This window comes from Thunnus maccoyii, chromosome 13, assembly GCF_910596095.1.
Source record: "Thunnus maccoyii chromosome 13, fThuMac1.1, whole genome shotgun sequence".
Classification (NCBI taxonomy): Eukaryota; Metazoa; Chordata; class Actinopteri; order Scombriformes; family Scombridae; genus Thunnus; species Thunnus maccoyii.
The window spans coordinates 22,241,605-22,260,014 of NC_056545.1; the positions used below are offsets into that span (position 1 = coordinate 22,241,605).

The 18,410-nt window shown below is 40.3% G+C and overlaps 1 protein-coding gene across 1 annotated transcript in view; it reads right to left on the reverse strand.

The window, feature by feature from the left end:
* The window catches only part of LOC121910558 (gap junction delta-2 protein-like), a 36,658-nt gene extending 23,275 nt beyond the window's left edge, over positions 1 to 13,383 (reverse strand). The window contains exons 1-2 of the mRNA XM_042431799.1: positions 13,298 to 13,383; positions 11,559 to 11,615 (exon numbers count right to left, since the gene is read on the reverse strand). Of these exons, the coding sequence (XP_042287733.1) occupies positions 11,559 to 11,615; positions 13,298 to 13,368 (128 nt within the window). The 5' untranslated portion in view covers positions 13,369 to 13,383. The remainder of the gene's footprint in view (positions 1 to 11,558; positions 11,616 to 13,297) is intronic.
* Positions 13,384 to 18,410: the final 5,027 nt, after the last annotated feature.

Here is an 18,410-nt window from a genome sequence, read left to right on the forward strand (position 1 = left end):
CTGCATTAGCAGAAAGCAGTGAACGAAGGTTATCTGCAAACATCAGTGTTTTAAGTCCTGCAGAGTAACGAGCCAATACTGTACGTTAGAGCAGATTGGGGCAGGACAGCCCTGAGGCCCGAACCTGCAGAATATTCAATAACCACCATTAATGATCAAAAAGATTTTTGAATTTTTAGTGTCTCTCACCCAGGGGCAGAATATAAAAATATGTCTACTTGCTGAGTCGATTAAAAAGGAAAACATAAAGATTTTGCAGGTACTGCACCACTGCATCTTCTATAATGCGATGCGACCAAACGTTCCTTAAATGGTGGGTAAATTATCTCCCACATCAGTCACCACTCATCACCTCAATTAGCTGCTCACTTCCCAGAGGACCTTCTTTCAGCTAAGACTAATCATTACATTTTGGAGACTTTCTAAATCTCTCACACAGTGCCAGAGATTTAATAAGATTTGAAAGAAAATGAATCCTTTTGTATTCTGGACTGGGCTCACATGTGAAACTTCTTTCCTAATTTTCCATTTCTTATGCAACGTCACTGACAGTTTATAGTGCAATATACATAGACAATATATCAATGACTGTGTGTCTGTGAGGACATGGTGCTTCGCTGCTGTATATAGTAACTAAACAAACTGATCTGGGGCCAGCTGATTGACCTGTAAGATTGTGTGTGAGTGTAATGGTAGCTGCTCTTCAGCTGGTGTGTTGGCTGGACATGCAGGCTCTGCCTTTCCCAGAGGCTTTCACACACACACACACACACACACACACACACACACACACACACAAACACACGCATACGTTCATTCATGCAGCAGCTGCTGCCGTCATCCTCCAGGGACGACAGTGGCCCTGAGCAGGACAGCAGGTGCAATGGGAAACGTGCACACACTTGCTCTCACACAAACATACGCCAATTGTGAATATAAAGCAGCTTTTACTGTATATAAGTCAAGAATAACAAACATATGGAGGTGTACAGTAAGGCAGTAATGACAGTCCTCAGAAGGACTGGTCATATTATCTGTGGAGAGACCTTGAGTAAAAATATTCTTCCCGCCCATACGGTCTCAATAATAAGCCTCACTGATTGCTGATGGCAGCACATAATGAATAAAGACCTTAGCAGGCATAGAAATTAGGCAGCTTAATTATCAGAGTGCAGACATTTCTCTCCACCCGCTCCTCATCCACTGTTCCTCTCTCAAACTGTTTTAATAGTTTCTCCCACGTATCAGGCAGACATGCATGACCGCCTGAGGTTCAACTAAGAGTCGGTGTGACGAATACATTAATATAAGCTCAACTCTAAGATGTGCCTTCAGCTGCAGCGGTTCACTTACTTCTGGCTTCTTCTTAAAATACTTATCAGCGATATTTTACTGAGAGTATAAAACCTAAATGGTTTAAAAATAGACCTCTCTGATATTTGGGATTTTAGACAGAAATCACAGCACAGAGTCAACACATGCAGATATGTAATTATCTCACTTGCTCATTCAACACCTCTGAGGGAAATGACTTCCAGCTGTTTTGCAGGAATAAAGGAGGAAACAGGGAAAGTTAATTGAGGGAGATGCTGCAGGTAACTGCCTCCATTAGGCTGAGACAGACATTAACAAGATTTGAGTTATGATAATATCTTACCAATTCTGATTAGAAAATTAAATACTGTATCAGAAATAGGCATTTAATAATAGACTTTTTTTCTCTTATTTGAAACAGATGAAAAGCATTTGTGTTTGAAGAAATTACACACACAACTTTTCTATTAACTCGTTGCATGGCCAAACCATGTGTGATGATGATGATGCAGTGTAAACCAGATGCAGCCTTCCATCATCCCATTTTGCCATTTAAATTACCCTTTCATCTTCAAAATGATCCTTTCATCCCATTTCCAGTTAAGGGAGGCAAACATTATGCAAAACTATTTCCATCTAAAATAACTTAAAAGTTCAAAACCATGAAATTAATGACATCAGCATTTTTCCTGGTTCCTAACAAGCACATTTTGCTGATTGCATCAATATGCAGTTTCAGAATATTCCATGAATCACTTTGCGGTTATTCAGTATTTGGAGCAATGACAGGTTCTACACGATCAACACATTAAAAATAAAAGCAGGAGATGGGTTTTAATTGAGTGTAAAAGATTCATCTGCAGAGAGGTTTCACACACAATGCGATAAATCTGAAGTTATAATTTAGATGAGCTGTTGATGTAGGACTTGGCCTCCACCCAGAGAAAATTAATTTATTTTGCAGCAAGACACAGAGTAGATTAGGCTTCTCTGACCTCCATCAGACTACTCATTATATAACTCATTTATTAACAAGTGGACCCTCATTTAAGTAGAAATAACTTACTCTGCATGCAGCTTTTAAGGGAAAAAAGAAAATTAAAGTTTGAACTGTGGCTTCATTCTACTTCAGACAGAAAGTTCCCAGAATGCCTCAGCACTGTAGATATTGGGACTTGTTGTTACTTGCTTCTTGTGGCTCTGGTGTATTCTGGTCTACTGATGGCATGTATGTATCAGCCGTATCTCTGCCTGTTCTCCCAGTAGAGAAGCTCCCTTTCTTTTTGCTTCTGACTGCCTTACAACAAAAACCTGATGTTTCCTGTTTATACAGTTCACATTTTTTCATACTTTAACTCCACTGATGCTGTATTCAAAATCTCACTGTGCCATCTACTGTATGTTTGGCAAGTTATGTTAGGAAAAGACCCAGAAATTAAAGGTGCATCTTTTTTGTAAGTGTTAAAGGGTTTTGGGGTAGATTTTCTGTAACACCATTAATCATTTCCACCTCTATTATGAAGCATAGGTATTATCCTATTACATGGCTACAAACTGAGCACATCAGAGAACAGCTTTTTCTGAATTTACGTTAGTCAAGCCCATCATGCTACAAAAATGTGTGTGAATGGAAGGCTACTGAATTTATTTGCCACGTTGGTTGGAATTTCTCTTCTGATCTGTTTAACTTTTGTGGGTTAACATATCATTTTTCCAAGAATTTTCCCCTTTTTATTTGTGGTTAACTGGAATCTGAGTACGTTGCTAGTTTACAAGTCAGGTGGTCTTGGCTTCTAAGAGTTGTGGTTAATATTGTGTGGAGTGAGCATTTTTTCATGTTTCTTAATGTACTAAAATAGGCAACAAAACCAGAAACACATGTCTGACATGAGTTCCCCTTCTCAGCCAAAATGGTCACTGATTCGGCTGAATTGCTCCACTTGGCCAGCTGACAGAGTCAAAGATGGTGGATTCAAGGATGTAGAAAGAAATCTGACCTGATGTGAACATGAAGTGTTTTGTTCTAAATGAAGGCTCTCACAAAATCCATTTCCATCAATATCTCCAACATGTCAAATGTTACTTCTTCAATTTACATAACCCTTTAAGATATGAATACACAATGTTTAAATAACAGCAAATAATGTCCCTTTGGGTAGTTGAAGGTCTTTAATAAACTGGTTGTGTTCAAATGTGTTGATATTTGTAAAGATCCCCAAAATTTTGTTGATTTTACACAATGTCTATCAATTAAATTCAACAACAATAATAAAAAAAATCCTATACCTCAGCACTGGATGAAGTAGATGTTTGCTACAGCGTAAACCATGGCAACCACAATATCATTTTTCAGTGACTGCTACAATTATACATGCTACAGTACATATTTTTATGGCAAGATCCTTTCAATTAGCCCCTGAAATTAAGAAAACTGAAAATCTTTAAGGGCTTAACTTTTGTTGTCTTTCATTCATAGCTTGAATACTTATGACTTGAGAATGAAATTAAAGAAATATCAGAAGGACATTTCATGTGGAAGACACATGAAATAACTTTTAGTAAGTGTCTTTAAAGGTCACCTAATTCAAAAGTTCATGTGCAAAATAACAGTATGATTGGTTTGTGATGTTTTTAATATAGGAGTACAGTCACTTGTGTTAGTTTTAAAAAATATTAATTGTATTGTTTGTATTTTTTTGGCACTGATATATTATCATTGTATAAAGTTGATATAGTGAACATTTTAAACATGTTAGCAAACAGTTGCCCACACATACAGCAGACACGGATCAGCCTAGTGGAGTCATATTTCTGGCCACCAAACAAATGTAAATCCAACATTCACTTTCCCTGTAGCTCTGTATCTGACGCTTTAGCAGCTAAGTGCTCCACCACAGTATGTTCATCAGCTAGTTGCTAACTTTGTCTCTGCCATTTGGTGCTGGTAAGGTACTTTAGTGTACTATACAAGTTCATGTGGCTGGAAAAAAGATTGACACGAGCAGTGACAGTTGCTGTTTTTTATTTATGGGCATTTACAGGTCTTAAAACCAAAACAATTAGCTGAAAGGATGCTGAAATGCTCTAGAGAGCGGGTTCATCATTATGAACGGCACCTTTCACGTTACACTTAGTCATTTGATCCATTCTTAAAGGGGGCCTATTATGATTTTCCTTATTTTTAGTCATATATATGATGTTACAATGTTGGATGTTCATATGAAATGTGGCTGAAGTGTCAAATAATGAGGTATGTAGAAATGATCCCTAAATGATGATCCCTATGTACAAAAAGCACTGGCTTCAGACCATCTGAATGCTCGGTTTCCAACGTTTTTTTTCTACTTTCAGCCCAAGCTGACGTCTGCTCATGACGGATTTCTTTATATGCTCTGCTCCACACACAATGTGCAAGTTCACAGCACCGCTCCACTAACATTATGCCATATTTCCGTTGTTTTGGGGGTAGTTAGCCCAGCCATGACTCCATTACACAGCAGGGCAAAGTAAAATAAGGAGTTTAACTGTTGGAGAAGTGCTGGTCGTCTGCAGCTCTTCATCAAACATCAGCATCACTGTGGCTGTTTCTGCTTGTATTATTCCTCCCTGCATTTTTTCTAACTGATCCACTGAACAAAGAGCTCTAAATATCTCCAGATGTTGTGTCAACCAGTTTTTAGCGCCGCTTATGAAGCTCTGGCAATTCAGTGAGGAACACGTTTCACCTTATGTAAATTCTTCACAATAAAAGCCTATTTAGTCATTTAAAAGGTTTTAATTTGAAGCCGTAAAGCAGGAAATGTTGGGTTTTCATCGGCGGTAACTTAACACAACTCTGATACGGCTGCCCCTCTGCAGGCTTCTGGAAAGCTGGCCAATCAGAAGAGAGAGGGCTCATCAGGAGGGGGGCCTTAAAGAGACAGGAGCTAAGACTGCCTGTTAGAGACAGAGGCTGAACTTAGGGGCTGCACATAGGGTCAGTATAAGATAAATAAGGAGTTATGAACTGTGATCATGCAAAGCTACTCTGGTGGAGTCCAAAAATAAAAATTTAGAGAGCTAGAGAGCATAACAGGTACCCTTTAATATAAAAATAGTGATAAGTTCAGCTTTAAAAAATATTATTTCTACTACATGGCACATCTGAAGTGTTGTATCTTCTACTGTAATGACATTCAGGGTTGTTCTGTCTAAAGTGTTATGAATGAAAGATTGAAAAAGTCTTAATGCCACCATCTCCATGTAACAACACCTGCTTGTCTTATAGCATCTGCTAATGTTCTGGCAGATTGATCATACTTCTGCCAATGTGATGAAGCCTGGTTGACATTGATAGTTATTGCTATAACTGTCTTCCTGACTGCTCATTTCTGTGTTACATCAAAAGCAGAGTTTGATACTTTTAATTCCAGCACGCCTTTAATTTGATTAGCCACACATCCTGCTTTTTCTCTTCATTTATCCAGCGAGTAACTTCGGTACGTGGTGTTAATTTTAATCAGTGATCTACTTTTAACAGCACTGATACAAAAAACACATTCAGGCAACTGTGCACATTGCACCTCCCACATGTAATAGCTCACTGTAATCGTGTACCATCATGATGAAGATAACCTGCAACTCACTGGAATTAAAAATGCACTCTGTACATTAATTAACTACTACGGCAAATTAATATATGTGTTTTCATTTGGAATAAAATGTAATACAGTACATTCTATTTATTTATAATTTATTAATTAACCTTTATCTTGATTAAATAAAAGTCATGCATTTGACTCTACATGGTTTGGTGTTCATTGGACTATATCAATAATATGCCCATTACAACATGTCCTCTGGTCTTCAAAAACTTGCCTCAACATGCAGACAGGCTCTTACTCCTGGAGATTTCTAAGACTGATATATTTATATTAGTTTAATATCTTCATTTAAAATATATAGATTTAAATATATAATAAATCTGTACTATCTACATGTAGCTGCCTTTATGATCTTTGAAGATTATTACCTCAAATGTACATAATTACCACTGACCTCTGCGTTCATAAGCATTTTGGTATCTAAACATTTGAGAAACCCTGTCTTATCCTAATCAAGGAATTCTAACATGGGAAAATCATTGAAATAAAGAGCTATTTATAGGGAAACATTACATGTGCTGTAAAGCTCATACACACATCGTCAGTGTGTTGCTGAAATGAATAATCGCCTGCACTGAATGAAAGCTGAGCTCAGCTTTACTGGCAAAACCCCCCCGTCGAACAGTATAATCAATAGCATTCAACATCAGGGATTGCTGCACAAATAAACTAATGACAAGTCTAGATGTGCAGAAAAATGGTTTAATTTGAAAGACAGTCCCGCTCCTCACCACAGGATGATGGATTACTAATCCTGTCAAATGCTGACATACAGTATTGCCTCCAATGTTTTGCTTTGCAACACAATCTTCCACAGACAGTATAGATTTTATCCTGGAAGCTGACTATTAATGATACATGAAATATATTCCTGTTTACTGTTAGACAGGATGATGCCCTCAATTGAAGCAGAGCATCCCTACATCTCAAATTATTTTGGGAGAACTAGGGTGCCCTTCTCAAAGTAGGGTACCTCATTCTTGTGGATATCCTGACCTATTTAGGAAAAAAGGCGAGAGAACACAAATAACTACAGGAGTGGACAAATTTTTGGCAAAGAAGCAGACTATCACCTGTAATTTGCTTTTAGAGCCAAGGATGTAGGTATATTGGGTTTCATCAAACCTTTTAAACCTGTCTATTCAAGCACTGTTTTCTGGTTTATAAACAGAGCACGAAGCAACAAGATATTTTATACACCACTTTGTCCATTACATTAAAAGGTTGGTCAAATCTGCATTCATTTTTAATGAATGACTTGACATCCGTTGCAAACTGGCAACAAGGGCCACATAACATTTATTAAGATTTTATGAAGTATTTATAATGCTCAAGTGGGGAGTGATAGATGTTAAATAATAGATAATGTAAGTCTGGTACGCAGGAAAAACAAATAATAGATACAATTGATATAGAAATGTTATATGAAGTGAATAAATATAAAAAAAGCTGTAACAGTTATGTGTCTATTTCCATTTTCTAAAATAACTATAACTGATAGTAATGCAATATATGAAATGTAATACCTTATACAGTAGATGATGAGTGAATTTGCTTCAACAACATGAAGCTTCTGCCTCTTATTAAAGATGCTGTTTATTCAACCAAACCTGCATTGCTGTGTTTGCAAAGATGGTGAATTATTGCATGTAATTTCTCTATGAATGACATCATCCTCACCTTTTATCATGGCTACAGGAAGAGCGTTTTATTAACATGAATGTAAAATTAAAAAAACACAAAAGGTCTTGTGTATTTTTAGAATATCATCATCACCAATGCAGAGAAGACATATTGAATTTTGTGTGTGTGCGTTGAGACTCTTTCCTCAGCAGCAGGGTCAGTCAGCAGCTCTGACACAGATTCTCAGCACTAAACCTCTGCAGAGGGAAAACTTTTCTTCCTTCCTCTGTCTCCTCTTCCCCCCCTCTGTGTTCTGCATCTGCAGCTCACATCCTCCCCTCCCTATCCTTCCATCCCGCAACCTTTATTATTTTATCTTCCTTAGATCACTCTAGTCCTCCATTATCTCTGCCTCTTTTTTTCGCTCTACTTGTCTTTGGCACTGACCTCACTACAGCATTGCAGTGTTGAAGAAGATGCATCAACACTTCCTTTCTTTCTTCCTTCCTACCTGCAAGGTGTATAATTCAGATTTATCACTGGATCCTTGAAGCTTCATCCTCCCATGCTAGAACACATCTTTTTTTTACATGACACACACACGAACACACCTGTGGTCTGCAAAACATCTGAGCACCACACGTGAAGAAGAAAAGATGTAGCATGTCATGTTTTATATGTAATTAATTGCCCTTAAAGTAGAAGTATGCATCAGAGAATTGTGTCTAGTAGCAGAAGATTTGCATTTTTATGTTCAGTATTTAGGGAAGTCTGAGTAGTAAAAATTATAATATATGTGACATTATCAAAATAAAACAAAAGTGACATCTCACATGAAAAAGCATTAGTTCGCATCAGATTCTACTTGCTGCAACTCAGCAAATACACATGACGGGATGACTCTAGATGCTGGACAAATACACTCTACATTCAATTGTTTGCAATGCTGTTTGAACAAATCTCTGTTTTTGGAAGATCCGCTAAGCATACAAGCTTTGTCCCACTGGATTAAACATGTCTTATTTGCATGAGAATGTATTGTGAAGGTGTTCAAATACTGGTCTGATAAGCAAAAATAATAAAGAACATGAAAGGAAAAGTAAACTAATAAGTATTGTAAAACTTTTAATTGTAGAAACAAAACTTGGCTATGATTAGCTTGTAAAATATTAGACCTTCCGATTTCTATCTGACGGTTTAATATTAGTCGCAAACCTGTTGACATTTTTATCAATTACAAAAGTGTATTTACTGTACTATGTGTGATCACAGATGTAAATTCATGATTATGTGTACAAAGCTTTGAGACGTGTAAGACAACTGCAAACATTATCAAGGCTGCTGGTGTCACATTTTACTCAAGTACAGCTGTGTATTATCAGCATATCAACACAAACATGTTTTATTAACTTTGGTGTCAAAAATCAGGTGTGTAGAAGTCTATCGAAAATATGATTATCTGTTGCTGCTGCGTCAAAATATGTTGCTTTGAAAGTCAATCAACGCACCAAAATCTTTGTCGGAGAGACAACTCCACTCCACTACAAACTTTGATTGAATAAGCTCAACTTTACTAAATGACAGTGAACTATATAAAAAACTTTGGGAGGTTGTTAATTTTCTTTTTTTTAATGAACAAATTATATTACTATTGCCTGGGTTGTGTCATTACTTGTTAGCAGGCTACCTCTGCCCATCAAGCGCAACTGTTAATTTAATTAATTTCCTTAATTAACACACTGGATGAGATATGTTGAGACACTTTACAGGCCATACTGAACTGTCAGTTATCTAATGCTGAAAGCCCCAGGGTCATTATAACGGTGAATATACAGCAAATTTGGCTTGGGCAAGAGAATGAGGTTAACGCAGCCTTGACAATGATTTCTTTCACTGTGTAATCATGATTACAGTCATTGGTTATCCATGCACACACTGGACATCGTTCAGTTAGAAGTCAGGCTTAGAAATCACAATACACAACATCAATCTTTGTATGAGTCATAATATGCAAGCCACCTGTGGTTAGTCAGAGGCACAGAAGCAACTCTCAGTTTGTCTGTCTCTTTCAAAGACCATGATTAAGCTAACCTATGCCACTGCGTACAGTTGGTCCAGTTCTATTTTTAACACCATTCTTTATTCCTAGGCTAATTATCTATCCTATGCCAGGGCATAGGTTAGCTTAAAACCTACAATTAAGAAGCAGCTTAATTGTAGCTGGATTAGACAGTCTAGACATCTGACAATGGTATTTAACAGTGTCTCATGGTGGAACTACATCCTCATGTTGCAAGAGAAAGGGTTGGCACTCAAACAGATGACTGACATGCAACCATGTTCCAAAGTTTTAATGCAGGGGAGACTTTTTCAGCCATGGGGAGACATCACTGTTCTGTACTTTGGAACTGCATCCTTTGAACTGCAAGCGGAGACATGCAAACTCATTAAAAGTAACTACACAGAGGCTGAACATCCTACTTGTGATGCCATCTAGCAGTTGCTGCATGCTCCGGCCACACCCTGTGAAGCGCAGAACTTCACAATGCACAACAGTGCAACACTACGTCACAGTTGGTAGTGTTCACAAGTGCAACAGACCACACCTGACCACACCCAACTGTGTTGTTGGGTGTGGTCAGGTGTGCAACAGACTTGAACCTTTCAACCCATAGAGGTCAGTGTAACAATTTTGACTCCATGCACGATTTAGTGTGGAGTTGTTCATTAACAATCTAGGAGGCACCTTTACAGCACAAAACTGTGCCAGAGGTGAACAATTCTCCAACTTGCTGGTACATCCAAAAACATCATTATGATCATTTAAATGTTAAGTGTCATTGATTTCCTGACCATGCAGACACATGCCTTGGATTAGGAATCAAGTCTTTATCTTTATTAGTTTTTGTGTTATTGCTAAGATTGTCTAAGAAAGTCTAACATCTAATGTCTAAGAATGCCTGTCTACAGGTAAAAAGCCAAGATCCAGACCACCACTTAATAATAAATTGCTACACTCTAACCCAAGGTCTCTCTGTCCACCAAACTACATGAGTATTCTCCAAATGTATGTTTTGAGATATCCTGCAAACAAACTAGATAACAGGGACAAGAGCAAAATCGGCTTGGCAAGGGTAAAAATAAATTCAGGGACCTACAGCCTACAACTGGTAACTCACAAAATACTGTTCAAAGACAATGTTTCTTGGCTCGTATTGCACAAGCAGAGTAGATGAAGGGAACCTCATTGGAAAGCAGCTAATGTTACAGCTAATGCCTTAGGGTCAACTAGACAGCCTTGTAGGACAAACAGTCTAAGGGAAACCAAAACACATAGGGATCATTTACAGAGCGTTTCACTGTATTCAGCACAGTAGCACATAGTTGATGTCCTGTGGGCATCATACATACTACATCCTGTATGAGGGAACATTTTCTCAGTTCAATTTATCATTTAACTATCTCATAATATGTCCTTTTAGAATTTAATGTTTTGACACAGTGGGTAATTAATCTAGTAGACTCATTAGAAGAACAAAAACAGTTGCTTAAAGGCCTATTCCAAATTAATTTCAGAAAGCTTAATTTAGTTACTCAGGGACCCCTTTTTAATGTTCAGCCAGTGAAGTGCATGATCAACAAATAGCTCAAATTAAGCATGTAAGAGGAAGCCATTGCATTGTCAGAGTATTCATTATGACTTTTGAAAGAGGTAGCAGACAAATTGAGAGTTGCCTCTGTGCCTCTGAAAAACTGTAGGTGGCATACAGTCATTGAATCATCCAAAGATTCATTTTCTTTGTGTCCTGTGCTCACAGGGTTTTATAGATTCAGCTGCCAGGACTGGATTTTAAAGCTGCATTAAGTCATTTTTTGACCACTAGGGGGCGGAAAGACTCCAGAACAAGTTCACAACAGTTAGCATTTAGCTTATCAAATTGTTATGGCTAACATGTTAGCAAACAGTTGCCTACTTACATATCCAGCAGAAACAGAGCAACACGGACATCCCTTTGGTCTCCTTTTTCTGGCCACCTGTTGAATGTAATTCCAATATTCACTGCCGTTTTTGCCCTTATTTGGTCTTCCAGCTCATGAGAAAAATATCTCTTTGTGGCTCAATGTTCAACTTTCTTCACCAGTTACTTCGGCTCTTTGCCATTTCGCACTGGGCAGTTAGCGTACAGTTAGCTTCTTTTAGCTTCTGTGCTTGGAGCAGCTGCCCATTGTTTTGGTTTTGGCGCTCCGGAGATCCAAAACAATGAGCTGAAAATGTCTGAAAGCTCCAGTGGGATGTTGTGGGATGTTGATTCTCAGTGGAATCGGTAATACAACCAAACCCATAACGGCGATGGAGTCATATGATCAAATGACGATACAAAATATCACTTAATGCATCTTTAAATCAAGTCAACATGCTCTAGTATTTGTAGGTTTTCATTCCATCTGAGGACTAGACCAGGTGATTTCATTAGTTATTGTGCTTTCAACCACAGAGGAAGAACTCAGTGAAATGACTTGGTGTAGTGTTTAGTTGGAAGGAAAGTCTCCATCACACATGGTTTCAGATCCCTGATTAACAGAGGTTTTGGTGTAATGCGGCTCACATCATCTCTGTCATTCTGATGCAGTTACATTGTCCCTGAAGCTGAAGGATAAAGCCTAATGTCTCTGTGCACACAGAGCATAGTGTAGTCAATGAAAGCATGACATCATTTCCACACTTCCAAATTCAACTTACTCAAAAGACACACCAAGAGCCACTGGAGCAGAGAGAAGGTTAGGCCATGCCCTTGTTGTGGACTACCTGTGGTCTGGGTTAATGAGCACAGCAGTGCGGTCAAATTCATAGTCCCCATGGCTTTGTTTTTCCAAATCACAAATCTATACATCCAGGGTTCACAGGCTAAACCACTTTGACTCGTCACTTTCCCAAATGAGCATCCTGAGCGTGACATTTGGATTGTGTTTAATGGGTGGAAAATTCCACTTTTGTATTCAATTAATCACACAGAGATGGTGTGGAGCCCATTTTTCACACAGATATTACAGCATGTCTCCATGGCATGTCTCCACTGCTAATCAAACTGAAAGCTCATCTGTTCAACCCTCCACCACAAACCATTCTTACACAAAATAATTTATCAGACTTTCACTATGATGCAAATAAGAGTCTGCAGATGAGAGCACATTGAATGAACTTGTTTTTCTTGTTTTTTTTTATTTTTATCTCAAGTTCACACAGAGCACAGAGCCATTTACTCCCTCTTTGATTCTACCTTCCACACCTGCTTGCTCACCATCCTTTCATCTTCCGCACCTCTGCTCTCCTCTCTCTCCTACTCCCCTCTCCTCCTTCTGTCCTATTGGTCTGTGGCCAACAGCATCAAGCGTTATCTATCAATAGCTAGGCTATTAGGTAGTATCAACACAAGAACCTCCCTGAATTAACCATAATGCCCAGTAAAGCCTGCTATTGATCCCTTAACTAATGATGGTGTGGAGGATAAGGGTGAGGAGAGCAGGGGGGGAGGAAAGGACGGGGGAGGCAGGGATGACTGTGGGGGACTGTAGAACAGAGGAGAGCACTGGGACAAGCCTGAGGAGGGGGTTTCTGTGGGGATGCCATCGGCTGATCAATATATTCTGTACATAAAAACAAACAGCTCATCAGTGTAAATAAAAACCTTCACACACAAAAGCAATGAGTGTCTTACCTCCCAATCATGGTAGAGTGCTGCTGGACAGCCGCCTCGAGCAGCCTCTCCAAGATGGTCCATTCTCCCATGGTGATGGAAAGGTGGCAGACCTCTCAGAAGAAACAGGACTTAGGGAGCCGACCCCTCTTCCTCCAGCGGACTCCTTCTTCTACCTTGCAGGACCGGCCTGCGCTCTTGTGGACCTGCCGGTCAGCGGTGGGGTACACCCTACCCCCGTCCCGCACCAGCTCCCTTTTGACCTCTACACGTTGACCTGGCCGCTCGTCAGTGCGCCTTTGACTGTTTATCTATGTGTTTGTGAGTGAGTGTCTTCTTCTGGGCCTGTCCCGCTGTGCTTCTCTTCCCAGTGGAGGTGAGGTGCTGAGCTGATTGCCTCCCCCTCCTCTCTCCCTCTTTCTTTCAGTCTCTCCCCTTCTCCCCCTCCCTTGTGCAGTGATGCCTGTCCTCCCCCTGCCGCACCACTCTGCTCTGCGCTACAGCATATGCTATAGCTCACTGTGTGACAGCCATGATCACCCTCTCTGTTCCACTTCCCTCTCTCTGCGCCCTTGCTCTTTTCTCCTTCTCCTCTCCCTCGTCCTCCTCTGTCCCTGCCTTCGTCCTCCACCCTACCTCCAGGGCACTCCTTGTACTTTAGCTGCACTCCTTGCCATCAGCTCTGCGCTCGTCCTTGCATTGTGTAGGATCTTTGCCTTTGCTGCACCCTCACTCTAAACCTAAAGACACACACGCTGCATATAGCCGATCCTCCCTGGCTCACCTCAGCACACAACGCCGTAAACACAGGCTCGCACACACTTGCACTCGATGACAGCTCTGAATCCCACTCTCCCACTTCCTACTGAAGACTGCAGATCCACACCAGCACACAAAGCTCCTGCCTGCTGAATGTCATTTTACGACTGGAGGAATGGTCGCTCCCACAGCTCCGAGCACTACAGGGACCCATAAAAACCTGCACACACACACACACACACATACACACTCAGAGCCGCACACGCAAACACGCTGCCACCCAGCCCCTCAGTAATAAATCAGCTGCCTTGCTGCATCCAGTGAGGCTGAACCAAGGCAGTGTGCTGCAGACCTGCTGTCCCGTGTTGTCCCCCTGGCTAATTTCAGCACAGTCCAGTGCCCAGAGTCATGTCTGCCGCAGAGAGCGGGGATGAAAAGCTGTCCTGTGAAGCCTATTTCTGGGCTCCATCATCTCGCATCCCTGTCTCCCCCTCCTACTGCTCTCCTTCAACCTCCACTCTCTTCCTCCTTCCCCTCCTTTGCTCACGTTTGTGTGCAGATCTCAGTCTTGCCAACTACCTCTATCTCAGTGTTCGGTCCCCCATCCCTGCTTTGTGTTCTCCCTCTCTGTCTCTGTGTCTCTTCCTCGCTCATGGAATCGCTCTATCTCTGTCACACACTGTGAGCATGCAACAACCACCCCCCTCCTCCTCTCATAGATCTGCTCTCTCTCCTCCCTCCTTCCCTCCCTCTACCTCCCTCCCTCCCCTAGTAAATTTGCTTGGATTGCTACCCTGATCGCTGCTTCACTTATGCTTGCAAGAATGCCTCCCACCGTACGGCTGTGTCTGTTCCTGCCTGATGTTTGTACAGAAAAGAGGGATTCAAGATCTCACGGTGTCTTCTGCCCTCTCCTCATTGCAATCCTTTGTTCCAGTCTGGAGGCTCGGCGGTGTTTCCTATGCTCTTCAAATGCTCTTCTTCTCTCTTTTTTCCCCACTCTCTGTTATACATCATCCAGCCCATGCTTCCAGAGAGAGGATTACAGGGGAATTGTGGCTCTGCTCCTCCCCATCCCCCCATCTATCTCCTCCCTTTCTCCATCTTACTGTATTGGGGATGACAACACACCTATTTCACCCTGACCCAACCCTCGTGCCCTTTCCGTATTTCCTCTCCTCATCTTTTCTTTCTACTCCTCATTCTGTCCATTCCCCCCCCCCCCCCCCCTCTTCCATTACAACCCCTGTGCTCTCTCTCCCTCTCAGGAGAGATGAGCGCCGTATTGTACTTTGCTGTGACATTGAAAGCTGCATTCATTAGATTTATATTAAGGTGGTGTGCAGATGGGATGGTCTCCCTCTGTTATAAACACAACAATAGAGGCAGATGTACTGTATGGGGTGTCATTAACGTGCTCACACACACATACAGTAGCACAAACACAAGAAACCCAGAATACACATGTGTATCTTCATCCTCAAGACAATGAAAAAAAGAGGATAAATAACAAGAGAAATGAAAGACCCACACATTTGTTTGCTTATTCAAGAGGTGAGTCATACTGTAGCAACGTTTCCCCATCTAGAAGACTGAAATGATGCAGTGGCATGACATGAGACCAGCTCACCAGGATGAAGTCATGGCTTGAGGTGACAAGTTCAATTCATTTGTGCTGTGCATCCTTTTAGTTATGCTTCGTTGATTTTGGGTGGCATGCTTCTCTAGATGACAGTTTATTTTCTCCAGAATGAGGTGTGTGTCCTTTGAGGTGATTTGGAAATCTTTGATATCAACATCTTTAAATCCTGCACTGTTGTATTTCTCAAAAGAAAAAACAAACTCACAATCACAGCCCTTACAGAACCACCTCTACAGTGCATTAGTGATCGATCTATCTTGTATACATGCATGCACACATGCAAAATCCCTCTGTGTGTGTGTGTGTGTGTGAAATAGAAAGATGGAGTGGGGGAGACAGAGAGCGAAAGAGGATTTTGTTTGTTCAGCATCTTCAGTGGGGGACTTGGGGTCTTTCCCTTTACCAAGGACATTGTCAGCAGCCATACTAATATGTACCACGTTTCTCCTGAATGACTGAAACTAAGCAGGTGTGGGCTTGGCTAGTACTTGGATGGGAGACCTCTTGGGAAACACTAAGGTGCTGCTGGAAGTGGTGTTGTTGGGCTAGTGGGGGGCAGTATTTCCTCTGGTCCTAATAAATCCCAGTGCTCCAGTGCAGTGATGGGGACGCTGTGCTGTAAGTGCCATCCTTAGGACTGTAAAAAAAATTTTTTAAAAATGGACGTAGCCACTGTGATGTCACCCACTGGTTTGTGGACTCCCGTTTCGAAGCCTCGAGTTTGGCATTTTGACTGTCACCGTCTTGGAGCCAGAAGTGACCATATTTGGACAAGAGGGTGGAGCTGACTCTAAGGCTAGCTGCTAGCTGCTAGCTTGGTTAGCACGGTGCATTTTACAGTCTATGGTTAACTCTGATAATGCTAATGCTAATCTTCACTAGCAAAAAACAGGCTTAAAACCATTACATAAAATAAAATGTACTTACCAGAAAAACTGAACATCCTACTCCTTAGAGGGTCTTTTAGTATGACCAAACGCTGAACAAGACTTTTTTAGGTGACCAAAATGTTACAATTAACTGCCCTGAACTGAAACACACTGAAATAACGACGGCTACGGCTACACCTATACTCTGTGAATCTGGGGTTATGCCATGGTTGTTATGTTGTCGCCGTGGTAGTGACCTGTCAATCACAACGTAGCTGTGCCCCAAAGAATATCCTGCTTTATCATCTATTTTGATCTAAATGGAACCATAATTTACAAAATGAACATCATGCGCTAAATAGCGCTAAATAAATGTAATCCATTATTATTATTATTAATATTATTATTATGGAGTAGGAGTACTGTTGAGGAGAGCAGGGAGGGGAGGTGGGACAGTGTTTGTGTGATGGCTCCAGTTCAGTGAGGCTTGGGTGCAAAACAGAGCAGCTGAAGCGCTGGCATCAGCCGGCCGGCGCCTCCGAGAAGAGGGTTCAGAGCTAGATGGCACATGAATGAGAGAGGGGCGCAGGTGTGTCTTCAGTGACCTAGAACAGCCAGCTCAAGCATGCATAAACACACATACTGTACTCACACACCTCTAATGCGTCACCATACACTTAAATCAGTGATGATGACATAAATGTGATTCATAATAGTTGGATCCTAATGCAGGAAACGCCAGCTGTTTGTTTCTTTTACAGTACATACTTTGCAAATGTAAAATCTGACATGCTTATATATTCTGTAGGGATTCAACATTTTACAGTATTTCTTTTCGCTTTAAGGGTGTGTTCAATCTCATAAAGATGCTTGTGTAAACATACCCTATCCATGCCCCCATATAGGCCTATATATCTTGCAGGGATAATAAATATTTAAGCCCATGTAATGTTTATAAGCGTTGTGTAAGAGTGAAATTATCCACAAGGGCATTCAGTGAAATGTAGAAATCAGAGGTAACTATGAATAAATTTGACTATGATTATATTGAATCATGGTTTGGTCTTCAAATGGATGCAGGTAGAAGAGGCAGACCCAAGCTGCCTCAGCAAGATCTCTACGATTTTAATTCATGAATATATTATTTCTGTCTTGATTTGAAGAACAAATTGGAGACATATGTAATGCAAGTATAAGTATGCAAAGTATTAGGGAAACCATAAAAATGACATTTTACCTCTCATCAATTTATCAGTTTCTCCCATTATAGACTGAGGAAGATTTATCAGATGAAATCAATAAAGGATCAAACCACTTGAATCTATTTGGCCACATTAATATGTGAGGAAATGAGCAAGATGTATCTCTGATACATTGTTTAATATTTTCTCTTGACACTTTCAACCTTTGTGAAACAGTAGACCTACACTGAGTGACGATAATAAATGTCTGTAGGCTTTCATTTGAAAATATTTTTAACATTTTGTTGGTCTGTTGTGATAGAGACAGTATACAAATATATTTTAAACTCTTTTGGTTTTTGGTTATTGCTATTGTAGATTAAAATTTTGATAAGATTGAAGATTTAGATAAATGGTTGATGCTACTGTCAGTTGTTTTTCAGTCCCTAATATATGAAATGTGTTCATACAAAAAATAAAATCTAAATAAATCTTTTTACAGGTTGTTACTGATCAGCAAAACAGCACAAGTGATTATTTATTGACCATAAACAAAGACAATATATTTAACTCATGAACTCTTTATACAACATTTTGATTGTTTGTTTGTCTTTGGGTAAAGCAAGTGAACCAAGCGACCTTGTATGTTGTCACAGGGCTTCAATCTTCTGGACAGCAGCTGG